At 41.4% G+C, this 27,361-nt stretch overlaps 1 protein-coding gene across 4 annotated transcripts in view; it reads right to left on the bottom strand.

Moving 5' to 3' along the window:
* Positions 1 to 27,361, bottom strand: part of WBP1L (WW domain binding protein 1 like) — a 47,058-nt gene that overhangs the window by 5,688 nt on the left and 14,009 nt on the right. For 3 of the 4 annotated variants that reach the window (XM_081006220.1, XM_081006217.1, XM_081006218.1), the window contains exon 2: positions 7,786 to 7,888. In XM_081006220.1, the coding sequence (XP_080862346.1) occupies positions 7,786 to 7,888 (103 nt within the window). Of the gene's footprint in view, positions 1 to 7,785; positions 7,889 to 17,136; positions 17,367 to 27,361 lie in introns of those variants that run through there. The other variant, XM_081006219.1, reaches the window with a different exon arrangement.

The raw sequence follows: 27,361 nt of genomic DNA, 5'->3' as shown, positions 1-27,361 counted from the left end.
AGAGATGTAAAGTGTCCAAACATTTTGGAGGCATGAAGAAGAACCACCAATCTTCTAAACAATATAATACAAAAAGCAAACATATATATTTTATGGAAATTGAAATATATGCAATACTCTTTTACCAAACCTAAACATATTACATAGCACCCAAGAGGTACTGTTGGGTATATTTATGAAATTTACACATGCTTTCGTTTTATTAGAATATTTAAAATATAACTGATTTTAGAGATAGCTCTGCAAGCTGCTATACTTAAGATGCTATGTAGCAAAATGCTATGCATATTTATTTGGATGTAAGTCTCACTGTGTTCAGTGGGACACAGTAATCCCATGTAAATGTGCACAGAATTGCAGTCGAAGTATATTTTCATTGGGAAGAAAGATCCTTTTCTTTGCTACAATGCTGATGGATTCCATTTTCAAGTTTTACTATATCAACTTAGAAACAGCACCATGCAGAAACAAAATAAATATTTTTTATCAAAACATTCAGAAAATAAACATGCCTATATGTTGCAGGGATGGGAAACTTGCAAGATTCCAGATGTTGTTAGACTCCAACTTACATCAGCTCCAGCCAACACGGCCAGTGGAGAGGGATGATGGGAGTTGTAGTCCCACAATGTTTGAAGACTACATCCCTGCTATATTGGAACTGAGAAGGAATAACTTGCTACTCTATTTTTTAAAAGACATATTGATGTTACACTTTAAAATAGGTACTGTTTCACCTCATTGCAAGGGTCACAGTAACTGAAGATAGTCAAATTTACTCACCCTTTTTTAATTGATTTATATCCTGGTCTATCTACCTAAATAAGATATCTATTGAAAAAACAGCATAACTCAAAGTTTATTTATCTAATCAGACATGCTTCATTAACTTGAGAAACTATAATTGATCATTTGCACAAACTGAAACAAGCCTCTCAGCTCTTTCCACATGTTATATTGTTCCACCTTTGTGTGCATGCACTTTCAAACATTGGTTTCATTCACAATATGGAAGAGAGGAATCTGAGCCAATGTTGTAAAAAAAAAACTTTGCTAGTATGATGAAGGAGAAATTTGGAAACTCCTAGACCACAGCCCTACACTAAATACCTGAATATGTTGTGTATTCTTTAACAATTGAATTTACTTTTATTAATTAACATACAACAATGCCAAACGGGCTTCTAAGTGCTTTACAATATATAAATACCAATTACACAACATAATTAAAATACATCGTCATTAAAGTGTGCAATAACTTTTCCTAAGAACGCTGCCTGTTTGCCATGCTATAATCATGTGTGCCGCTTATGTGCTGCTTACTTTATACTGGTCTACTTCGAGAACTGGCAGCATAGGTTCATTTCTTCAATGCTATAATCATGGCTACCATGGAATCTCAGATCCAAGAAATGTGCAGCATTCTGAACTGACTGTATAACAAAACGGTCACATTTCTAGTCTGCCCTTAGTTAACAGTTGGTGGTCTCTAATAAAGATTAATACAGTATCCTAATATGGATGTTTCTAAACTAAAAGACACCTGATGAATATTGTCCAGTCAGCAAGATTTCCTATTTGTTGAATTGCTAAATCTAGGGGGGGGACGGGACTAATATCTCCAAGTTCCTGAGAATGGTTGCACGCAGATATTGCACAGTGCTAACAGTAGGGTCTCTGGAGAACACAGCAGTCAGCTGGCAGTAAGGCAATGAGAAAATGCTTAGCTTATCAAGAGGAAAACACCTCAAGGACCTGTGCTGCCAAGAAACCTTGCAAATTAAAAAGCATCAAAATCCCTGAAGACAATATACAACAGAGGTAGCTGGACTACAACTTGTATCATCCCTGCCCTAGGGTGTTTCCAAACAGTGGGATGCTGGGGTTTTTTTTCCGATAAACGTTCCCACCTGCTACCCACATGGAGGTTGTGCTAATCTCTGTACTGAAACCTGCTAGTTCAAACATCATAGAATTGTAGAGTTGGAAGGGATCCAAGTGGACCATCTAGTCCACTCTCCTGAAATGCAGGAATCTCAACTAGATAATCTAGCAGGGTTAGTGCCAGTGGCAAGCCCAAATCAGCAAGAGTTGCACAAAACCCTTATACCAGTTGATAGCACTTTCTTTCACTACTTTCCTTTTCAATTCCATGTTAAGGCAACAGTGCAAAGCCCATAGATTTGGGGGTGGACGGTGGACGGACGGACTAGTGTTAAAGGCCGTCTGAACTTCTAGCAGAAACAGAAAGCTGCCACTGCTCTAGTCATCTCTGGACACGGAGTAGCATTAGGCCTTAGCAACACCATATAACTTTGTCCTGGAAGATACTAAAATGGTTTCCACTCTTTTGGACTGCAAGTACAAATAAAGCGCTGCCTTGGGTTGGAGTTTACTTGCTTGGCGAACACAGAAAATATTGTCAGCTTTAGGAACCAGTAAGCCAGGGCTATGTATCTGATCTCAACAAAACAACAACAGCCAAATTATGGAAAAATAATTCATCTGGTATGCTTAGATAATAGAAATTTAGCACTTCTTTATATTACATTTATTTTGCACAGCTTGCTCTGCTTCCAAGATGAAGGATTCCAGTGAGTTCAGAATTCATTAATTTTTTTAGAAAGGCTAAAAGGAGGGCAAGGTGTGAACATGGAGGGAGGCTGTGTGAGGAGAGCAATGGAGCAGCAATTTGGAAGCAGGCAGGGGCTCAAGCCATGTCTCAAATCCCCATCTAGTTTTTGTGATTTCTCCCAATACTGTCAATGACAAATTTTCAGCCTTTACTGTAATACAATACCTCCTTTCTTGAGGAGACCAGGCGAAGGTCTATGATGCTCAAAACTGCATGTGTTACTGTCCTATAGATCCTTGGGGATACAACAACCAGAAGGATATATTTCTATGTTTCCCCAGTGGCAAGAATCCAAGCAAAGATCTCACAAAGGAAAGTGCCTTTTACTCTTGCAAAACGGGAAAACATGTTTTCCCCTTTAGCGCTCAAGAGCAGGAACAGAATAGTCTGCCCTAGAGTTCACAGTAAACTTGGGTAGATGCCACTGCTTTATTGGCAGGAAACCTCATTGCAGCTAAGCCAAAACATGTAGCAAATCATTTCTCCTCCTGCCTTAGAAGCATGCTAGGTGATGGCCTTGGCTTCAGGCTATCTGGCCCAAAAGAAGGTGAAATGGGACATTTTTGAGAATTAGTGTAGAGCAAGTGTGGGGCAGCTGCTAAGAGCCTGTGCTTGGAACTGAGCTGCAAAAGGTCCTGGTTCAAATCTCCCCTCGGCAATTAGCTGCTGAACTGCAGGCAGCCTTCTTAAGCTAAGCAACTGAGGTAGAAATGTACGCAGCTAATTATGGCCTTAGGGCATGGGTGGAGAACTGGATCTGACTGGTGGACAGGAGTATTATCTCCTCAACCCTTCGCAGGTCAAGTTTGACAGGTGGGTGGAGTATGCCACCTGCCAGTCACCAGAAATGACCATGACATCAGTAGCTTCTTGCAGAAGCCCCTTCTGAAGCACTATCTTAGGCAGCGCTTTGATAGATCCACAGAAGCCCTTGATAATCAGCTGTCAGTTTTCAGAAGTCTCATGAGCCAAATGGGGATGCCCAACAGGCCTAAGTACTCCACCCCTGCCTTATGCAAACCACTCCCAGCCCACTTTAAAACATGGGGGAAATAATGCTGGCCTACCTCTTACAATGTTGTCGCAAAGATGGCTAAGATTATCTATCATGAAGAGCTTTGAATACTCTGAAACACTTAATAAATGCTAAATATTATCAGTGTTCTTGGTGGAGGAAGGGCTGTATATAGTTTCCTCTCAAAGAGCAAGCCAATGCTTCAGCTCTGATGTACCTCAGTTTCTCAAGTGTTACCAGGAACAGAAGCCCACATTGGAGACTGTATGAGAAAGGTGGACACTTTATTAAACAGTTTTCCTGGGAGAGTCAATACCATCTTCTGCTAAGCTCATGCCCTCCAGATATTTTGCAAGCTGTGCTGACTGGCATTGACAAGAGTTGTACTCCAAAACACCTGAAGGGTAGCAGCCTGGCAAAGGCTGGTCAACACTGGTATTTATGTTGTGCAATGGTTGGGAAAACCAACAGCAGCATTTCAATACTGTTCCTTTTTTCTCTAATAACACTGCTGGCTTGAACACAGAATCCTCAGCAGTAAACACCTAAACCTCACAGCTAGGGAAAATACCAGACTCCTTGAATCCCTGCTTGAAACTTTATCTAGATTCAGCAAGGGTTAATGTGATGAGCTAAATCATGATTTTCCACAGAATTCTATGACAGTGAAAGATTCTGCAAATAATTAACTGTGCATGCTGGGGATGAGGTATCCTAAATCAGCAACTCCCAATTGATTTAATAATGGGAATCAACAAAATACATGTTTTCTTGGGGTGGTACATATCTCCCAGGGATATGGCTTTTAACTGAATGAGGTGTGCTCTCATTGGAAAGGTAAAAGGGAAAGGGAAAGGACCCCTGGATGGTTAAGTCCAGTCAAAGGCGACTATGGGGTGCGGTGCTCATCTTGCTTCAGGCCGAGAGAGCCGGCATTTGTCCACAGACAATTTCTGAATCTTTGTTTTGTGAATGCATACAAAGGACATTAACTGTATTTTTTCTTTTTTTGTATTCTGTTAAATTTTAAATTACATTAAAACATCTCTCTCCCCAAAAAAGGTGGTTAATGTCAGCTATAGTTTATTTAAACAAGCCAGGTTCCTAAACTACTACTCTAAGTTAGCTTGTTTCAATATACCATTGTTAAGATTAACGATAGCTGGTTCAGATTCAGATACCACAACAAGATGTGTTTAATCTAAAACAGAAGCAAAATCTTTGAATTCTTCCTTGTAGCCATGCTGGGTAGGAACAGTGGTGTGAGTTCTACATGAGCTGGTTTAGCATTATGTTTAAACAAGGACAGTGACTTGTCAATTAGCAGGGACTATTTTTAAACAACGGCCACCATCAGGAGTCTTCTAGGTATACTGGACACTCAAGAAGAAAAAGAAAAAGAAAAAAGGGAAAGAGAAAGGGAAAAAAGCATCCGCTATGAGGAAGTTATGTGTCTGACCCAGCCAGAATTCTGGATTTCCCTTGCTGATCTGGGCATACAGCCTTTTCCAAGAAAGCATAAAACCAAGAAATCTGGGCAGCCTATTTTATGAAGCTAGAATGCAACCTTTAATCCCTGTGGACAGACTTATTACATAAATAAGCTGAATAAATATCAAGAGAACGTGTGAAGGTCAGAGCAAGAGAAAAATAAATTATAAAACAAAGAAACATTTAAGCTGGCTAGTTTCTTCTCTGGCTAGTTTCTGTTGGAGCTTCCAAGCAAGGTTATAAAAAGTCCAAAAAGCTACTTGCTTAAGTGAACTGGAAACTGCCTTCCCTTTCCCACTTACCTCCAAAGGGAGGAAGTAACCTGTAAGCAGGACAAGAGCAGCACAGATTTTTGTTTTCTTTTAGATAAATACACCCCAAAGTAGGCACAACCTTTTCTCCTCAGGTTAAATGCTCAAACTGCTTTAATATTAGACAAGCGCCATCTCTGTTGTGTTTTCAGCACCACCTGAAGACCTTCCTCTTTCCACAAGCCTTTTAAAGTTGAGATTTCCCCCAGTCTACATCTGTACTGGAATTGTTTTTATGATGTTTTGTTGTTTTACCACTTGCCATTGTGCTCCTTTGTGAGGAAGGGCAGGGTGTAAATTACTAAACAAATAATCAATCAATCAATGACGGTTAGCAGGGGAAGAATTTCCGTGTATGGACACAGTGGAGAGGGGAATCAGTGAGGCAGGTAGCCTAGTGAGTTAGGAAGGATCCAGGTCTAGGGCAAGAGTGGGCCAACTGGTACTTTTCAAACTGATTAACATGCCCCAGATTTGACAGAATGAATATTTCTACAGCAGATTATCACAAAATGCAAAACAGCAGAAGGCAAAACAGAACCACCTTCCCACTTGGATGACTTTTCCTGCATGGTACTGAACAATATAGTTTTACCAGATGTGCATCTTTTTGTAACTGCTATAAATTTAGTTAGGAAGGGAAGTCACAAGGAATTTTGCTCAAACATGAACAAGGAATAGATTCCCCCGCACCCCAGTATTTTCCATTTCAGACTAAACTATTCAACAGCAGTATCAAACCGAAAACCTACGCCATACCAAGACATCAAGTTCAGAAAAAGACACAAGACAAGAAAATCAGATACAAAGATTGGGCTGGAGCCAACTAATGAGCCCTGCTACTTAGTGTAAGCCAGTGCAAGCATAAGAGGCCCACTGCCCCCCATGTGCCCTGCTCATAGAATGAAAAATGGTTTATTTTATTAATTTTTAGTTCTCAATACAAAGTGTTCAAGAGTTTTAGCAATAGATTTTGGCAACAAGATATTTCAATGCCCGCTTCATCTTAAAACAAAATTGAACTTGGATCTAGCTAGCACCATCTAGCTTTAAACCCAATCCACCTGCTTGACATATCATGTATTTTACTCTTCCTTCCACCCCATAACAAACACCACTGATTCGGTTTCCCATCAGCTTTGCTCTTCAAAAGGGGAAAACTCTGTTGACTGTAACCACTCCCAACAGCTAAAACATGGGATCATGTTTCATGAAGCATGTCAGGTGAAGAGAGATTCTCTGTTTCAACCCATGACTCCTTCCCACAAGTTAAGGTGGTAAATAAAGTTAAAATGAACAGCAAGACCTATGAAAAGGCAGGGAGCTTTCAGTGTTAGGGTACCGAGAATGGCGACAAGAAATGTTCACCTTCTAAAATCCACTTTGGTGCTTAATCCTGTGCTCAATGTGCTAAAACATTACATTTTCAGGAAGACAAAACACACTTCCTTTCAGCTGATTAAGCTGGGTGCTTCCCCCAGCCTTTCCCAACCTGGTGCCCCCCCAAGCTTTGGATTACAACTCCCATCAGCCCCAGTCTAAGGCAAACCCTCATTGTAAATAATTTAAAACAGGGGTTCCCAAAGAATGAATGATGGAGGCTAAGTGTCAATCTTGCAGAACTGTAAATAGATGGCACATGTCACATCGTTGGAAAGAGAGAATTCTTGCCATGGTCATCACCTGATTATTAAGCAGCAATGCTGGCTCAAGGAATACACCTAAACCATGAAGCCCATGTGTTGATGGAGCACAACTTCATCCAGAAAAGGTTGTACATCTACTCCAGCTTGATAGGCCCACCAGCCATGAACATCTCTGACTTGAGCTTCATTTTACTGGCCCTCACCCATTACTGGCTCCAGACACCTGTTCAAGAACTCTGCTGCCTCACCCGAATCCAAGAAGAAAGTGGGCATCCTGTTGACATCAGCTAAACCTTGCACAACCTCTCCCAGTAATTTCATGCAGATATTAAATAACATGTGAGACAGAATAGAAACTTGAGGCACCAGACAGGGTCATCCCCCTGGGGTGGGAAATCACACACCCCTAAACCTGACAGGTGGTGCAGAAAGGTACACTGGTTGACTGGAGAATTAGCAAGGACACACACACACTCCCCCTGTGCGTCTCTAGCCAAGGTCATGGCAAGGGCAGTCTGGCTGAAGTGAGTCAACATAATCATTTTCAGTTTCAGTCTGGGGAAGGACACCTATCACCCGCTCTAACACCTTGTCTCTGGATAAAGCCAAAAGTGGATGAAACTGAAATGCCCTTGACTCAGATTATGAAAAGAATCTCACTTCTGTTTATAAAAACAAGAAACTTACACCAGAGTTCATAATAGTAATTGCAGCACTGAGACTGTCCACAGCAGTGGCCTGTTTCACAGATGTAGCTTTGATTGTTGATTCCTATGCAGGGCTCTTTGTCCTAGAATGTAAGAGAGGAATAGGTTAGTGAGGAAGGCCCAAATACATTAAACTTGGACTAAGCCTCCGGTTGCTTGCAAGACATGCATGAGCCCAGGGCAGCTGCTCAAGGTCACAGATTGCCTGCAGCTGTTTAGGCACCTCTACTTTCCTGGATATCAGTCAGTTCCATGGTGCTCCCACACCCTACCATCCATCATCAATCTTCCAGGCTAGGTTCCTACATGCAGAAGGAAGAAGTACAGATGATATGGTAGAATGGATTGTACCTCTTCAGTCTACGGGGGGGGGGGTGGATTCTGAACACCCCTCTGCAATAACCCCACCCCCAGCTCTTTAAGTCGAAAGTTAGGACAGCATATAGAGAACGGGACTAGAAAACTTCTCCCTGCTACGCTAGTTTTCTTCTGTCATGGAGTTTCTTAAGCTGCTATTTATATAGTGTCATCTATGCAGGATGCTGTTTAACCAGGGTTCTGCATTCTAAAAGGAGAGACACAAGGGAAACAACAGATGTAGAGGAGGCAGAGGTAAAGGGGGTGGGGATAATGTGTTGCAGTTATTTCAGTTACAGTAGGGTATGGGAACAATTGGAGGGAACATTAAAAATGGTATCCCCCTTCTTCAATCTGAACTAGCACCATTCTGCTCTAAACTTTACCATCTTATTGCTGCACGTCTAGATTAGTTCTCATTTCACCTTTCTCTAGCCTTGTCAGCTGCTAAGTTGCTCTAAATAACTGAACCTATCTTTTCCACACCTTGATAAATAATTTCCCACTTGCAGTTTGCATAATGCAGGCATCTGTTCTGCACTTCAGTGCTGATCCTCATGCCATGCCTGGGCATCTATAGCTATAACTGTGGCCCAAATGATCAGAATTTAGAAAATTATACTTAGGTCAGAAAATGCAATCAAGCGTTCAGATTTCCACCCTCCTGCAAGTAGGAATATTTTACATTAAAATCATATAAGGTTTTCATTTCTAATGTAACAATTCCCCCCCCCGCGCTTGTGATTAGGTACATGAATTTATGCCTAATGCACTGAGATGAAGGGACCCATAGATATTTTCACTTTGGTATATTGAGGCATAAAATTTTATGACCCAATAATGGTGTGTGTTTCAAATACACTGCAATTCCACTGTTGTTAACAGCTTCAAGTCTTGCACTTATAGAATCAGAAAATGTAATAATTGAAGAGAGGGCAATCTGGGCTCAATTAGATCAAAATAACATTTACTACCATATAACCCTACTCTGAAGTAATTCTTGCCTAATTTGCAGAACTTTTAAAATAAAATAAACATTCCAACAAAATATCTTCCTGGAATACTCCTGCAGTCTAGGACAGAAGCCAAGTCAGTCATACTTTTTCATCATCACATAATCCTCCCTGAAGGCCATCTATGTGGACAGTTAAGAGATGGAAAACAACTACCACCCAATGGCAATGACCCCTCTTGCCAGAGTGTAATGTAGGGCAGAGATATAATGGAAGTAATTTCTGGAGTTTTTGTTTTATGTCCTGGAAAAAAAAATGCACAGCTAAACCATTGCACTATAAAAAGCCATGCAAATCTAAGTTATAGTATAAAACAAACAGCAAAACCAAGGTGATGCTGGTTTATTTTTATAGTAGGATCAATATGCATGAAGCTTTATGGTGTAAGAGAAAAAGTGCAGTCGCGTGATCAAGTTTGGAAAGATTCAGGCCTTGGAAGATTCCCTTGTCTTCCAGAAAGGCAATATATGTCTTCAGTCATCAGGAACACATATCTAGCTTCCATCTGCCCTACCCAGCAGGGTAAGGGGTGATGGGATGTGTAGTCAAACAATGTCACAGATTCCCTGGTTTAAATGCACATACAATACAGGCAAGTGGTTGCAGAGCTGTGGAGCAGCCCAAATTACAACATTTGGCATCAGAGTGCCCAACATGAAAGGCAAGCCAAGTTAGCTATAGTATAAAGTGAGTACTTAAAAATTTATTAGAAATCATCATCATCATCATCATTATTATTATTTTAATATTTCCTCTGAAAGGTTTAAGCATACCCATCCCACTGTTATTCCCCCCTGAAAACCACCATCCTGGCTTTGGCCCAAGTAAACAAAGATACATGCTGTGTTATTCCTAAAGGAGACTCATTCTATTTTTGGATCTAGAGACATGGGCATCAGCATTAACATTCCCACCAACACCCACTACCCCAGTTAGAGTTAGCACCCTCCCTCAAAAGCCAGACATCTGACTTCATTTTCAAAGTGCCCATAAAGTGCTAAGATAGTTTCTAAAAGAGGAAACATCTCCTGCATCCTTTCACAGCAGAAGGGGCACTCCTCTATTTCACCCACAACAGGGTTCAAAGAAATCATGTAGCCTTTAGCAGAAGTTCGAGCTAAGACTCCAGCTGAAATTAAGTATCAAGGCTGCCTGTGGTCCCTGAAATGCTATCTACAGCTGCATTCCATTTTACTCTTAAAGATCCAAAAATTAAAAAGGTTTCCAGAACAATGAACAAAGTAGTCACATTCTGTACTGTCCAGACATCCCTTGGAGCATCTACCAGGAGTATATGACAAAGCAGTTTCCAAAACTAGCCTGTGGAATAGGGGACTGGTCATGGGACAATAGATAAAGACCTAAGAGCCTTCAAAGAACGGCAACATACTACAGCTTCCTTTAATTTCTAAAATGCAGCTCCCTCACACTAAAAAAAGCTATTCATGCATGATGCAGGGGCAAGTACAATATGGAGCCACAGCCAGTTACGGCTTCCTGACAAGTGTGCCTGTACAATGCGTGTATTTGTTGCATTTGCATTTTACATTTGGATAGGTGAATCAGAAGGCAGTGGGGAAGGAAGAACCCAAGGCAGAGAAAACAAGGTGGGGGAGGCCTCCCTTTTCCTCCCCATTCTTCAGGGGGTTTTTTGTGCTGATTTAATGTATGAAGTACAATTTGATTTTGCTATCCTGCCATTTTATTATATTGTTTAGTTTATTTAGTATACGGTTGTTAAATTTTACTTGTTTAAATTATTTTAGTGCTTTTGATTTGGGCTTTTTGATTACCCAACCTTGAATCATCCATTGATGAAGGGTGGGATAGAAACTGAAATAATAAACAAACAAATGGAAAGGAAAATCAATATGCCAGCTCAAGGGCTAGTGTACTTTTCCTGTTCTGGGGGCACGTCAGGTGAATGGGAAACCTTTGGGTCCTAACAGATCAAAGGCCTACCCTGATCTGCCCCCAAACTCCTACTTTATGACTTTATGACCAGAGTACTGATGATGGAGGGAAAGACAGAAAGATTTATGTAGCTGCAACAAGAAGTCCTCTATGGCAAGCATAGGCAAACTCAGCCCTCCAGATGTTTTGGGACTACAACTCCCATCATCCCTGACCACTAGTCCTGTTAGCTAGGGATGATGGGGGTTGTAGTCCCAAAAAACATCTGGAGGGCCGAGTTTGCCTATGCCTGCTCTATGAGCAAACTTTCTGCTCCACTTACAAAGAGGGAGATCACAAAAATGTATGGACTTGGGACATTAAAACATGTTAGGTATATGCTCAAAAATGTACCAACAATGACCTTGTCCATATATGCATGATTTTCTAGAAAATGGAACCTGTTCAGTATCATTTCTTTGGGCTTTTTTGAACCAACTAAAAGTTAGTTTTACAGATCACGTGTTATTTTAGGTCTAGAGGAGAAAATTAAGGGTGTTAGATCTGAACAGCCCCCAACTGAACATTATTGCTTTATAACCTTCAATTAAGAAATTAAGATGCAGTTAGTGAATATAGAATATTATCAAAACCTGCACATTTTTTAAAAAAGATGTGGCAATTTGCATGCAAAATTTACAATGGCTTTAAAAGTGTGGAGAAATGAGGTAAAACTACACTTAAGATGTACAGAAGCACTTGTATCTCTGTGTAGGCAGACCTGTGTCTGGAGCACTTTTATGCTATGATACTTCATAAAAAGGCTGTTGAAAGATTACCTGATTCACAACAAAGCTGTAGACATGATGTGCAGCTGGGAAAATATCCCTTACAGCAGAAAGGTCTGAAGCTTAATCCACTTCAGACCACTTTGCAGAACTGGTAGAGCTTGAGCTGGTTTTTCATATTCACAATGAGCCAGTGTGAAATAAATTTTACTACAGTTAATATTTAACTAGAAGTATACAGTTTATCTTAGTGCTTTAACAGCACCAAACCTTTCAGATGTGCTTCAATACCAATCTGAAATAATAATAAATGTTTGATGCTATGCTACATCTTTCTGCGTAAGGGCCTCTTGTTTTTCATGGGGGCTTATGGCTATATTCAGCTACTGCTTAAACAGTACTATGTGGAAGAACACCTGACTGGACAAGCAACCCAAGCAGTTGCTTGGGGAGGCAATATTTTTAGGGGTGCCAATGAAGCAGCACACAATCCAAAAGTGTTTATAGGATCTGTTACAGAAAATGCTGGGGCTCAGCTTTCAGGTTCCAGGCAGCAACAGAGTTGCACTCCAGCAAGACTCTGCAAGGATCCTGGGTCTTGCTCCTTAGTCATGCAGTGCAACTTTATTGAGCAACAAAACAACATAAAATAGACCTAAATGGATGACCACATGCAATTCTATCTACATTAGCATTGCCTTTATTCATATGCAATACAATAAAAGACCAAGAAACACAGGTGTCACTCATGCATCACTCAATGCTGCAGCAGAAGGTATTCTTGATTGCAAAATACAGAAATTTAAGTCTCAAATACGTGGTCTGAGTCCTAGCCTCAGATGTATGCTCAGCTTACATGGTTTGAACAGAAGAGAGGGAAAAAGAGAAACAGGAAACAGACAATACTTCCTCCATCCCTGAAGGTGAGGGGACATGACCTAGTTGTACTTTATAAAATTACAGCTATGTGGTCCCTAACCCCTTAATTTACTAACTAGTATAGAAATGCACCGTTAGGTTTGTTGCCAAAAACTCCCACCGTCAACAAACCCCAAGAACAGCATGAGAGGTGGCTGGAAAGAAAGGAGGAAAACCTGGAGTGCCATTTTCTGTTGAGGGAAGCCCCTTACATCTAAAGCAGAAAAAAATGGACTTGCAACATGTTGTAGCGCATCCCAATTCCTGAACAGTCCTTCTGTTTAGGGCTCCACTAACGCAGAATAGGAACTGCTCAAAATAAGCTTCTTTTAAAAAAATCTAATGACACATAGCCCCTTTCCCCACTCTAGGATATAGTATGGGGCTTGAGCAGGCCCATTTCCTTTCTCCCCCAATCCCCTATTTCCCGCTCCTTCGTCTCAACTGCTTTCAACTATAGGCCAAAATGGATAAATTCAGTGTATCTGCAAATCTTCTGGCTCCTCCCACAACTGCAAAAGCGATCTTTATAAACCAAGGTTAGTGAATCTGTGCCCCCCCCCCCAGGATATTCTTGGACTCTAAACCCCTGTCAGCCCCAACCCACCCATCATGGCCAACAGTCAGGGACCCAACAGTCCAAAAGATTCCCCACCCCTGCTCTAAATGAAAAGGCATAACCATGTGAATTTAATCTGTGTGGTGTCACTTTATTTCATATGCCAACAGTAGTGACTCTTCTATATGATTATTATCTCCTGACAGATCTCTATGGAAAGAGCTTATTGCATATAGGTCATATTCATGGCCTTGACTTCTTTGTGCTCCGAGTCTTGACTGTGCTGAATCTCTTCTTTGTACTATGCACTGTTACAGTTCCGTCTCTCCCTCTCTCTTTAATTAAAGATTTTAATTTAGAAACAAAATAGAGAAGAAACTACCACAGAAAGCACTGAGAAGCCTAAGTGCTTCAAAATGCTTCCAAAACCCAGCAAGCCCAGGAGCATCACTCACTTTCCACTAACCTTGCCCAGAGATAGACTCACCTCTGCTATGTGACCACTACATTTGTAGATCCTTGTCCAGAGACTGCAGAATGTTCTACACAGCCAAGTTAATTGATGTTCAATCTTGGTAAAGTTTTTTTTTGGGGGGGTGGGGATGGGGATGCTCAACTCCAATCATCTTAGAAGATGGAACATAGGAAGCTACCTATACCATGTCAGACCATTGGTCCAACTAGCTCATTATTGTCTACACTCACTGGCAGCCATTTTCCAAGGCTGGAGACAGGGCTCTCTCCCAGCTCTACCTGTATATGCTGAGGATTGGACCGGGAACCTTCTACATGCAAAGCACTTGCTCTAACACTGAGCTACAGCCCTTCTCAAGGATGAAGGCAAAGCATGAACACAGTTCCCCAATACCAGGAATTATGCAATCATGTTTCTTCCATTTGGAAACATTGCAGGGGTCAGCAGACGCAGATTGCAATGGATGGGCCTCACCCCGGAAAAACTACCTTCACAACTGTGGTATCTCACCTGAAAGGGACATGTTAAACAACGAAGCAGAACCAGGGTTCGAAATTAGCAGGGCACCAGGCACATTTTGCGCCTAAAGATTCTCCATTTGCGAGCACCTCTGGGTGCCATTTTTTGCGCCTGGCTGACACTCAAGGATTACTGAAATGTAGAGTGGTACCTCCGGTTACAAACTTAATTCATTCCGGAGGTCCGTTCTTAACCTGAGATGCGCTTTCGCTAATGGCGCCTCCCGCTGCCGCGGTGCTGGCGTGCAACTTCCGCTCGCATCCTGGGGCAAAGTTTGCAACCAGGAGACCTACTTCCAGGTTAGCAGAGCTTGTAACCCGAAGTGTTTGTAAGGAGAACGGTATGTAACACGAGGCTCCACTGTATGTGTATATGTTAAGGATAGAGAATAAGTTAAGGAGTTTAACTTATAAAGAGTGTTTTGAAAACCGAAGTATGATACCAATATTTTTATTGTAAACACCAAATTAAACATGTATTAAAAATGTGATATTAACAATGTGTCACTTATGTGAATTGCGTATTAATTCATGCTTATCAAAATAATAAAGTGTTGCTGACCGGGGGGTGGGGTGGGGGTCTTCCAGTGACGACTAGACATTCTATTTTGGTGCCCACAACCCAGGTCCCAGAAGCCATTTGGCTCCTAGCTTTTTTATCCCAGCTTCGAACACTGAGCAGAACAGTTTCAATTGCAACTTTTAAAATAACTGCTTAGTTGTCCAATAGTAAAAAAACTCAGTGGCCTAATTTGGATGATTGAGGCTTCATAAATCATCAGATTTTAACTGATCAATTTATATTTAACCAGAGTTCCTCAGATTTGGACACAATGAGCAAACAGATACTAAGATCTGAAGTGGTACACAAGTGAAGAAAGGGAGGGGCTAGAAAGAAATGCTCTGCACAGAGCATTGTCAATAAAAAGACTGTTTGTTTGTTTGTTTGTTTGTTTTATATACTGCTCTTTATCCAAAGATCACAGGGCAGTTTACATTATAAAAACACATAAATACATAACGTAACAAACCAACAAACTATTTCACAGCAGGAGCACTTTAAAGCTAATGTTGATGGCCATACAGGATAGCCTGAATGCCATTACACTAAAGCTGCGAAAGCTACAACTTCAGCACTAACAAAACAAATTTAATGCATAACTGTACTGCTCAACATCTGCACTCCTCTTCCAGTTTAAAGAGGGACCACAGATTCCTGTGTATGAATGGGGACAGGTCTGTGACAATGGATTCTGGCATCAAGGCATTCATCAAGGCATTTTATTTTCTAACATGCGCTAAACTGGCAGATATGTAGCTAACGCAGCACAGGGAGCTTATTACATTTACACAACAGTTTCCAAACAGCTATATGCTATAAGTTCAAGTAGACAGAAAGGAGTAAGGAAACTGCTTTTGCTGCTCAGACTGGCCCTGTGAACCATAGACAGGAGCAAACAGTAAGCAACTAAGCAGCTAAGGACAAAGAGAAAAATCAAGTGAAACAAAGAAAAGGTAAGCAAACTGGTTTCAGAAACTGGATTGCCTCCTTTGAGGCTTCCTGCATCAGTAAAGAAACCCCAGAAGATGCCCAAATTTCCTTTATGGAAATATACATGGATTTGAAAGATTTCTAAAGACACGTAGCTATCTGTTGCTGACGTAATTCCAACAAGGTCAATTGGTTCAATTTCAACATTTCTTGGGAGGCTTAACATGCATATTCCCCAAACTAATGCCCTTAAATTGGCAGCCCACAGCTTTCCTCTTCTCCAATAGAACTATAACCATAACCAAATCTTAAGTTCTATTTAGAACTTTACATATAGCCTAAATTTATTCTGCCCGCTTCAAGTAAGCAGAGCAGTCAGTGGCAAAAGGTCATTGCGCTAGAGGTAGTTCTTGTCTCAATTCTTGAATAGAATTATGTAAGCCCAAATAAAAAAGATTTGGTTTTAAAAAATAAACTAGGTAGCTACAAACAAAACAGCTGTTTTTCACTTTTTAGAGTGCTTTTTGGAAAGTAAAACTAACAACACTCACCATCAAAAAAAGGAAAGAAAAGAGAAAACTTTAATGCTCACATACCTGCAATACCTCCAAACTTCATTTGCTACACTTACTTGCCTAAGAACATAAGCTAGGTGAGGTGTACAAGTAATCAGATGTTGTTCCTGGAACAAATAGCTCCTGGACTAAGATGATTCAAATTTGGTAGAAGCCGGCTGCTGCCCACCAGGGAGCAGCTGGGTGACTTGCTGCTTTTACTCATTCCAGGCTATGTATGTTGGTTAGTAGTAATAAAATTATGAGTACTTTAAAACTCCAGCACAGACACCACAAATTCAGAAACGGGTTTAAAAAGCATGTGCACTGTTAGTTCTGACAGTTTCTTATTAGAAGCTGTTGACTGTTTCTTGTTTACTCTAAACCAGAACTCAGCCAAAGCACAAACACAAAACCCAAGTAAGCTTTAAACCCCTAAAAGTCCTTAAAGCACACAAAAACCAAAAGTGAAAGCCATAAAATAGAGTAAAGTGGGGGGGGACACGGACAATTTTTTTGCTTCAGATAATAATAAAGTTTCTTCCCTTTATCTGCAGCATTATTCAATGTTAAGTAAAATAGATTTGTTTTTCCCCTGGCATAAACACAACAGAGGAAGACAAAAGATCGCACTGGATTTTACTTGAGTGGCTCACTTCACAAGGCAAGCAGAGCTGATTTTCTTTCTTCTTTTTTAAGCCAGCAAAATCTCACATTCTCCACCCTAACTAGTCAAACAAACAAACAAACCAGAAACAAGTTACCTGCCGCAGGCCCAAAAGGAAAGGCATTCTGCATTCTCATAATCCACGCTAGGGGGTTAAACAAAGGAATTTCTAGAATCCCAGAATAATAATTTCCTCATCTGTAATGGACAGGCTGCATCCGCAATCCTGTTTAAACCAGGGCTTCCTTGGCTGGGAATGTTAAGTAAACAGGGTCCCAGGACATAGAATGCACTCACTCAGCCTCTCTCTCTCCCTCTCTCCCCTCCCTGTGACCAATCTCAAAAGCAGCAGAGCCTCCGTAGGCGTTTGCCAAGGGGGAAGTGACATCAGTAGCAGCACTGCAAGAGGGGGGGAAAGCTTCAGACAGCTGCTGATTAACAACTCAAAGAGGCCTACTGCATAGAAGAAAATGCACAGTAGTTAGCAAACAGAAAGCACTTACACCGGAAACCTGGTATTTACGGACTACTGTGGTTGTTAAATGCACTAAAAAAATTGTAAGATAAACTTTTAGTTATATTTAATTATATTAGAAAAGTATTAGTTGAACAAACAACAGGGCTTTCTTTCAAAATCATTCACTAAGTCCATGAAAGCTAATTGTTGTTGTTGTTGGCCTCTGTCTGTCCTGGAAGACAATGGAAGAGTGCGCCTTTGAGGGTGAAGTCAAACTGTTGGAAGGTTACAGAGCCTGCCGTGGTTCTAGAGACTGATAGGGGAGAGACATGTCTTGTTGCAGCTGGGCAACTAAAGGCATCTGGTTATGCTGATACAGGTGTGCTATGACGTTTCTTCTCTCTGCACTCCTCCCAGCAATCATTCCTCCTCTGCCCACTGCTGTGGATACACCTGGGGTCACACCTGCCTATTAGAGATTCAGGTGTTCATTTAGAAGAAGAAGAGTTTGGATTTGATATCCTGCCTTTCACTCCCTTTAAGGAGTCTCAAAGCGGCTAACATTCTCCTTTCCCTTCCTCCCCCACAACAAACATTCTGTGAGGTGAGTGGGGCTGAGAGACTTCAGAGAAGTGTGACTGGCCCAAGGTCACCCAGCAGCTGCATGTGGAGGAGCGGAGACGCGAACCCGGTTCCCCAGATAACGAGACTACCGCTCTTAACCACTACACCATACTGGCTCACGACTGGCTCACTGGCTCATTTACAAATGTTCACATAAATTCAAGACCAAATTCAAGCCAAATTTTCACCCTCTTCCAGTCTGAATTAACTCTGGTTTGCTGGACAATTTGAGCAAAAGTGTCCTTAACTGTAGCTCCTGCACTGGCAAACTTCTTCGGAAACAGCAATTTTTAAACACCATTTGGAATATAGTAGGGTATCCTGCCATTTTGAAGGGGGAAATGTGTTTGTGTGTATTCATTCTTTGGTGATCACTCGTAGCTGAGTAAGATTGTCTTAGGGTCCATAGTGTGTGTGTGTGTGTATAAAATTGATGGTAAGGTTGGCTATTGCATTCAGGTTTAGCAAAATGCATCCCAGATGTATCTTCCATTTTAGAAACTGTCATTCATATCCCATGTTCTGTGTGGGTCCAACTTTAATAATTTGTCTGGAAATCAGCTGGTACAGAATGCCTCTACAGTGGTACCTCAGGTTACATATGCTTCAGGTTACAGACTCAGAAATAGTACCCAGAAATAGTACCTTGGGTTAAGAACTTTGCTTCAGGATGAGAACAGAAATCGTGCTCCGGCGGCGCGGCGGCAGCGGGAGGCCCCATTAGCTAAAGTGGTGCTTCAGGTTAAGAACAGTTTCAGGTTAAGAACGGACCTCTGGAACGAATTAAGTACTTAACCCGAGGTACCACTGTATTTGTTAACGAGCTGTTGGGAACAGTTTTGAAACTTCTGCATTGACTGCCAGTTTGTTTCCAAGCCTAATGCAAAGTGCTGTTTATGACTCTCAAATCTCCACATTGCCCAAGCCTTGCTGTCTCGGGACACACATTCTCTCTCTCCGACAACAGGCACCTCCACTGGATTCTCACAGCTGCTGACCAGGCTCCACTCAGTTTCATAGGCTGCTCCTTTGAAATGCTCATTCAATACAGAAATAAACTTCTCAGCATTTGTGTATCTTCTCTTACTCTTTTTTGAAAGGTAATTTGGAATGTCCTAAATACCTTCCCCATAGGGACGCGGGTGGCGCTGTGGATAAAACCTCAGTGCCTAGGACTTGCCGATCGTATGGTCGGCGGTTCGAATCCCCGTGGCGGGGTGAGGTCCCGTCGTTCGGTCCCAGCTCCTGCCCACCTAGCAGTTCGAAAGCACCCCTAAGTGCAAGTAGATAAATAGGTACCGCTTTATAGCGGGAAGGTAACGGCGTTTCCGTGTGCTGCGCTGGTGCTGGCTCGCCAGAGCAGCTTCGTCACGCTGGCCACGTGACCCGGAAGTGTCTTCGGGCAGCGCTGGCTCCCGGCCTCTTAAGCGAGATGAGCGCACAACCCCAGAGTCGGACACGACTGGCCCGTACGGGCAGGGGTACCTTTACCTTTACCTTTACCTTTAAATACCTTCCCCATACAAAGGAGAGGTAAAGGGAATCCCAAAGTTGCTGTCCAGAAGCATAAACAGATTGTTCAAAAGGAGATTCTACACCTAGGCCTTAGAGTTCTTCTCAGTTTTCATGCCAGTGGTAGCTAGTTTCTCAAAAACTGTTTGTCTTCTTGTAAGCAATGGAGTACAGCGGTACAGCAAGTTCCAAAGTAATAGAGATGATATGAAAGAAAGTGATCTAAATTTAACTTTTGCTATACCTCTGCTTTAAAAGTTCAGCAATCTTTTTTGTGCTTCTCTTAAATCAGCAGCTGTTCTCGCCTGTCACATGTCAGCCTAGAAGCCTCACCACTCCCCCATGTCGGGACACATTGCATACATATTTACCAGACTGGGAAGTTTCCCCTTCTTTCTTTCTGTTTGTTTGTTTGTTTGTCTATTGCAGATCTCTTTAAAAATCAATAGTTCTACAACGTTGCAAAAAATGTTGCGTAAGAACTGCAATAAGTTCATCCACCATTTAAAAAAAAAAAGTGGTCTCCTGAAAGTTACTGGAAATTCAGTTACACAGCTTAGTCAATACTGAAAAGGGGAAGAAAACTTATTCCAAAGCACATCCCAGTGCAGATGGTTTAAGGGCCACAGGCTCCCTCCTTCTCTCTCCTCCTCTCACAAATCTCTTCCTCCACCCTGTGCCCCCCAATTTCTCACCCTTCCTCTTCCTTCTCTTTTATTTCTCTGCATCTCCCCCCCCCAAAAAAAAAACTATTATCTCTACACCTCCCTGCTGAGTACAGAGGCAACAGTAACAAAGCTTTCCTTCTTTTACCACTTCACATACAAAGACATATGAAGGTAGAAAGGTATTTTTACTGGGTAAAATCATTGCTCCATCTAGCTTTGCATGATCTGTGGTTCCCAACCTTTTTAGGCCTGCAGGCAGATTTGGAAATCTTAGAAACTGCCATGGGCACCTCAGATGCACCCGTTTCACAGGAGTAACGCAATGATGCTCAAAATCCGCATCAAAAGCAGGGGAAAGACCTACATACACCCCAAACTAAACACAAAACAAAAAGAAAAGGCAACACCCCCTGCCAATCAAACATCCCCTCAAAACCAACAACAACACCCTGAGAAACAACCTCAGCTAACTTTGTTTTAATTGGAAAGGGTAGGGAGTCTTGGCAGGTGCAAAGGAGGTGCATGAAAAGCTCAGGTATGGAAGAATCTAGCACTGACTGTAAACTTAAAAAAACATTTTGTTAAGTATTTCTGTATGAAGGAGACAAGAGGCAGAAGGCATAATGCTACATAACTGGACTGTCAGAAGTAGATGTTTTGCTCAAAGTACTAGGACAAGACAAATATACAAAATGCACAGTATACACGTACCATCCCTGCCTTTCCTTGCTGAGCTACAGTCATCCTTTATGGTTAGCCATGGAACAGGCTACATTCCTTTATATTAGGAACTTGTGTGCAATTCATGGCCTCATTAGAATCCCAGCACAGAGCAAGAATGTGCACAGAGAACAGTGGATGGCCAGGTAGATATGTTGCTGCTGAAAGCCACAAACTCACTCAACTCACATGATGAGCGTACACACCATTGTAGGCCATGTCTGGGCAGTAATAAGATAGAAACAGGAAAGCATAGCTTTAATAATTCTTAGCTCTTCCAAAATGGTTACTTGCCAATTGCAGCTCTAACTTCACTCATTGGCTAAAGCCCTGTAAGGTGGCAACTACGAACCAGGTTTGCTCATTTCACAGAACTGTGTGTATGTGTTCACATTTTGGCTTATATGGTTTGATCTACAGCACGTAAGAACTTTTAAAGCTTTTTTTTTTAACAGCAGCTAAGAGTCTAGAACCCCTAACGGCTTTGCCCCCACCCCAAAGAAACACCACCCGACCCTTTCTACCCATCCGGCAGCAGCTCTGGGCCCAGTGCCACTTCACTGTTGCTTTGTGGTGCTGGTGGGGGTTTTTTGTTTGCCAAAGTGATCCTTTTTTGAACTCCAATGAGAAACCCAGTTGCCTCAGCCTTATCTGTTCAGAGCCTTTCTAATGACACTCACAGCAACAACAAAAAATGGGGAGAGGGAGAAACAGTTATTGCACATTGGGGCATGATTTTTATTCTCCCTTGCATCTTCACGATGAAAATTCCCATAGTGTTTGAAATGCACCCATGGTGAGGGAACGCAGGATCAGGACAATGTACATAAGAGAGAACAAGATAAAGGTTGGAGCTTGCTTACAATAAAAGGCAAAGGTCAAAGTGAACACTGCCGGCTTGTCTTTGGGCAGAATACCACAAGCACATTTTCTCTCATTTCTCTCAGATCATATTCCCCCCCCCCCACTTTTTTTCTACTTTTTACTGTCTGAAGGAAAAGCAGAAAAAATGCTGAACACAGAAGAATGATGATCGGAGTGGTTGGAGCAAGGAAGCAAACACAGACTAATATCATTTGCTGTGTTCCAAGTTGTATATTTCCATGCCCAGCCACTGTCACCTCTTTGTTGGCAGCTGTTTGTGCTTCCAATAAGCCGCTAGGGATCAGTGACAGGAGATTCACTGCTTGTTCCTCTGACCTGTTCTTGAAAGAGTAGATGCATATTGGAATTGAGAACATAATGCTGGTATGAGCACACACACACACAAAACCACTCCAAAACGAAGGTAGTTTTTAAAAACTTTAAGCATAATATGTTAGCATGCATGACTAGAAAGCACGAGAGTTTTGTTTGCAACTTAGTGCTAGATCTGAGTTGGGTTGGGTGCAAGGGGGAAATTTAGGTAGATTAACTTTGCTGCAACCTGAAGGATGTTGTGACTGGAAGATTTTAAGGTGGAAATGCAAACTGGCACTACTGCAGGCTTGCAGAAGGGTTAACAGAGGATTTGGGCTTCATTGCAGGGTTGTAGTAAACTGCTCTCTGCCACAGCTGCCAATTTTTACAAAGTTTAAAAAGGAAGAAAATACATGTTTTCACATGAAATAAGAACTGAATTAGAAAGAACAGGAATTCCCATCTTCATTACTACATTTTTTTGGAAAGTGGGCAAGGGAAGAGGTACATGGCTGTGAAGTTACAAGTATACTAATATTCTGTTGTCTTCTATGGGCTGCTCTAACTTCTGCAGTGGAGAAAAGTAGCTTCTATAACCAGGAGTAGCTAGCTTGTGTCCTGCCATTTCTGCTGGACTCCAACTCCCATCAGGTCCAGCCAACATGGCCTATGGTCAACAAGCTAGCCACCCTGGTTCTATAGGAATCAGAAAGCTCCATCTTGTGATTCTAGCCTATTTGCTTTTTCTTTCTGAGTACTTCCTTGACATGCTAGTCATAGCTGGGACTTCTGTTACTAGCTTTCACAATGGGAGCAACTAAACAACTGGGCAGAATACGAGCAGCACATTTTCTCTCACATCACATTTTCTCTCAAATACATTAAGCATAGAGAGTAGCTCTTCCCTTTTAAATAAAAGATGGGGATCTGGGCCAGATTGGTTCCAATAGGTGCTGACATAGCATGGCCAGAACCAAAAGGAAACACTGCCATTGTGTTAAGTTAAGTGACCAATTTTTAAATTTAATACTAGGCATGTGGGACCCAGGACAGAAGTGCACAGGAAGGTGAGATTTAGCTCTTCCCTCCCCAGGTTCCAATGAAAAATCACCCTCTTGTCACTATTAGAAAAAAAGCTGCCAAGAGCAAGAGAAAATATAGAAACAGGATTTTTTGTGAAAGAGAAATGAGTGGAACACACTTCAGCAAAAAAATAAGATTGGCCATTGTCCTCTTATGTCTTCTTCTTCTTCTTTGGTGATCACTCTTAGCCGAGTAAGATTGTCTTCCATAAACACGGCTTTAACAATGAGTCTGTAAGTGACTGTGGAGGCCAATTCTGGATCCACACGTCCTTCCACAGTGGGGACATTGGTTTCCAGGCGGGAGTTGATCACGGTGTGGATTTGCCAAGCATGCCTTCCTCTTAGCACATTTCTCCCTTGTGTTCTGAGTTTGAGTGTCTTCAAAGCTGTAAAGGCTGTTCTCCAATTCCTCTTATGTTTCTCTAGTAAACAAGAGCTGAACTGAAGGGGGGGGGGCAAATTTAGTAAATGTTTTTGCAGCACTCAAAAACTGCCCTCTACTTTTGAGATAGGTTTTTTTAAGCATGTGAGACTGAGGTACTGTATTACTTCCTATTCTAGAGGACTGTGAAAGGAAAAGAAGTATTCACACATAGACGCACATTGTGATGTACATACGTAAGAATTCACATTCAAGCATATCTAAATGCACATCTCTGCCAACCACCCATTCAGGTTTGACTGACACTAGAGTGAGAGCAATAATGATTTATTTACCTCCAAAGATACTACAGGGACGCGGGTGGCGCTGTGGGTAAAACCTCAGCGCCTAGGACTTGCCGATCGTATGGTCGGCGGTTCGAATCCCCGCGGCAGGGTGAGCTCCCGTTGTTCGGTCCCAGCTCCTGCCCACCTAGCAGTTCAAAAGCACCCCCAAGTGCAAGTAGATAAATAGGTACCGCTTTATAGCGGGAAGGTTAATGGTTCAAGTTTGGACAATCTCTAGAAGAGAGTTTTGTAGCTTTGGGACAGCCACTGAACACAATTCCCTGTATGCCAGACAATTCCCTATATGCCATTGCTGCTTAAACTAGAAATACATGGCCCAGACAGGAAGGCAAACACAGCAAGGAGGAAACATGATCTTCAAAGTACACAGGACCCAAACCTTGTGATCAAAGCCAATGGGAACTGACCAAACCTTTCTGTAATGTTCTCTTATGATATACAAACCATTATAAAGTTGTCCCTATCTGCCTATTTAGTGGTCAGTCACCCTGTCAATGTTCTAAAAAAGGTAAAGGTAAAGGACCCCTGACAGTTAAGTCCAGTCGCAGATGTCTCTGGGGTTGTGATGCTCATCTTGCTTTACTTTTTTTTTAAAAAAAAGATATTTATTGAGAATTTAAAATTACAGAGAAAAAAGAGGAAAGAAACAAGAGAAAAAGAGAAAGAAAGAACAAGGTAGACAAAAATAGCAATTAAACAATACAAATCAATAAAAACCAAAGTCAAAGAGAAAAAACAAAACACATAATACATCAAAATCAAAAAGCAAAAATAAACAAAAAATTTAAAAACAAATCCAATATTCCCAAATCCTCAACTTTCATTAACTTATTTCATCGACCTCCTCACACCTCCCTTTTTTGTATTCTAGTTATTAATTATCTCAGCAAATCCTTTCCATCTTTCACAATATTCTGTCATTAAATTACCTTAATCTATTTTAACCTTATCTTACCATAAAAAACCCTAAAGCTTAAAACTTAAGTCTTATTTATACCTAATTCTTTTAACCATAACATATTCTTACATTTTTTTTTTTAACATTTCTGCTAAAGCCAAATAATTTCATTCCAACATTTTTCTAATACTCATTAATTTTACAATGATTTTCTAAATAAATTTTTAAAACTTTCTTCCAATCTTCATCCATCGTCTCTTCTTCCTGGTCTCGGGTTTTGTCAGTCCTTTCTATCCCATCCATCTAGTCCATCAACCTGGTGACCTTCTATCCGAGGCTCTTAAGTCTTTTCCATGTCCCTTCTGCAGGTCTTCTTCATATTTATACCTGTACTTTACTTTATCTTCTGCTGATCTTATTCTTAATTTCCTTCCTTTCTCTCGGGGAGACTCCAACTTGACAATATCTTTGTCCCTTCTCGACAAGTCAGCCCATTTTCCATAGTCAACACTGAAATCCATGTGATATTTAAAGGCATATTTCAAAGTCCCTCCAAAGTTAAGGGCCCCCACAACTCCCAACTCCCCCTGGCCCAAAGCCAGACTCGAAAGGTCAAAACATCCCTGCATAGGGGGATCCATCCAGCCCCCCATCTCCAAGCCAAACAGAACTCCATCTCTCCAAATCTGACTTTTTCCAGATTCATTCGTCAAATCCAACAACTCATGTTCCTGCTGGGCCGCAGCTCTCTCCATTTCTGCTACTTGAGGTTCAGCAACAACCTCCTCCTTTGTCTGATCTGTCAAAGCACATTCCTGGATTAATTCCTGAGTGGGTTCTATATAGGTATTCACTGTTTGTCCAAAATTTTCGACTGCAACAGTCTTCAAATCCATCTTCTCATGTAACTGTTCCAATAAAGCACTTGTCTTGCAAAGAGCAAGCACTAAAGCTTCTTTTAAGCACATTCTTGTTAAAGGTCAAAGTCTGGTCCCACGATCTTTAATCTCTACAGCTGCAAGGCTCCCCAGATCGACTCTAATAACAGTTTCACAAGCTCCCTCTAGGGGAAACAATTTCTATTTGTATCCGTCTTTTTAAAAGCAGATCTAGCAACAAAGTTCCTTTCCTTTTTCAGATATTTTGTTCCTTTTAAATGCAAAAGGGAACAATGGAATCAATATGTTTCTCTTTTTTTGACTATCTGTCAAAAACGTTTGTCCACAGTCAATGAACTTCCCCAAAACATCTGTCCTGACACCCCGCTCCCAGGTTCAAGACGGTGGAAATTTACCTTTCTTTACTCTCTCTTCTGCAGGTTTAGACGGTCTAAAAAAGGTTCCCCCCTCTGCTTATCTTGCTTTACAGGCCAAGGAAGCCGGTGTTTGTCCGCAGACAGTTTTTCCGGGTCATGTGGCCAGCATGACTAAGCCGCTTCTGGTGCAACAGAACATTGAAACCAGAGCAGCGCACGGAAACGCCGTTTCCCTTCCCATTGGAGAGGTACCCATTTATCTACTTGCACTTTTTGGCGTGCTTTTGAACTGCTAGGTTGGCAGGAGCTGGGACCAAGCAATGGGAACTCACCCCGTCGCAGGGATTTGAACCGCTAACCTTCTGATCGGCAAGCCCAAGAGGCTTAGTGGTTTGGACCACAGCACCACCCGTGTCCCAACGTCAATGCTCTACCAGGTTCAAATTTACAAAAATAACTTCTATTTGCTTAACTATAGGTAACTTACTAGATAGCTATTAAACCACTGAAGTTCCAAAATCCCTCACCTGAACAGAGTGCAACAGAAGGCATATTAGCTGTGAACAGAGACAATGTCCTGGGTATTCATATTCAGCTAATTACATGTCCAAGATGCATAGCAAAGATTTTGCAAGAGTGGTATCAGCAAGTGTATTCCTCAGCTGTGAGGAAATTAAAAAGTAGCAAGTCATGGATGGTTTCCAATATTTTGCATATGAGAATGTGAAGAAGTGATAGTCTGATATAGTCCAGACCACTACTTTTTATCAGCTAGCTGTCCCAAGAGAGAACAGTAACACCCTTTGATCCACTGCTGTGCAATCATTAAGCTTTTAAATAAATGCATAAAATGCCAACATTATCACCACCAGTAAAATGCCCTTCTGAAGATCAGGGCCATGCATATATACAGGCAATCTTGCCTACTTTGTTTTTACAAAATCCAAGGCAAGAAGCCAACAGCTGCTTTCATCAGGAAAAACTCATTCACCCTCATATTAATCACTGTGTACATAGATAGCAAAACATATTTTAACAATTAAAACCACATTAACTAATATTTGTACACTTTAAACAATTCTACTTGTCATCTTTCACAGACATCATACTACAACTATGACTCCAAACTAGCAAAAATGATAGCAAAAAGCTATCATTCATTCCTTTCACTATTATTCCACTAATTCTCTTCCTC

This window comes from Podarcis pityusensis (assembly GCF_964106645.2).
Source record: "Podarcis pityusensis genome assembly, chromosome: 5".
In the NCBI taxonomy this organism is placed as follows: Eukaryota; Metazoa; Chordata; class Lepidosauria; order Squamata; family Lacertidae; genus Podarcis; species Podarcis pityusensis.
Note: the sequence above shows the minus strand (reverse complement) of the source record. Positions and strands in the feature narration are given on the sequence as shown.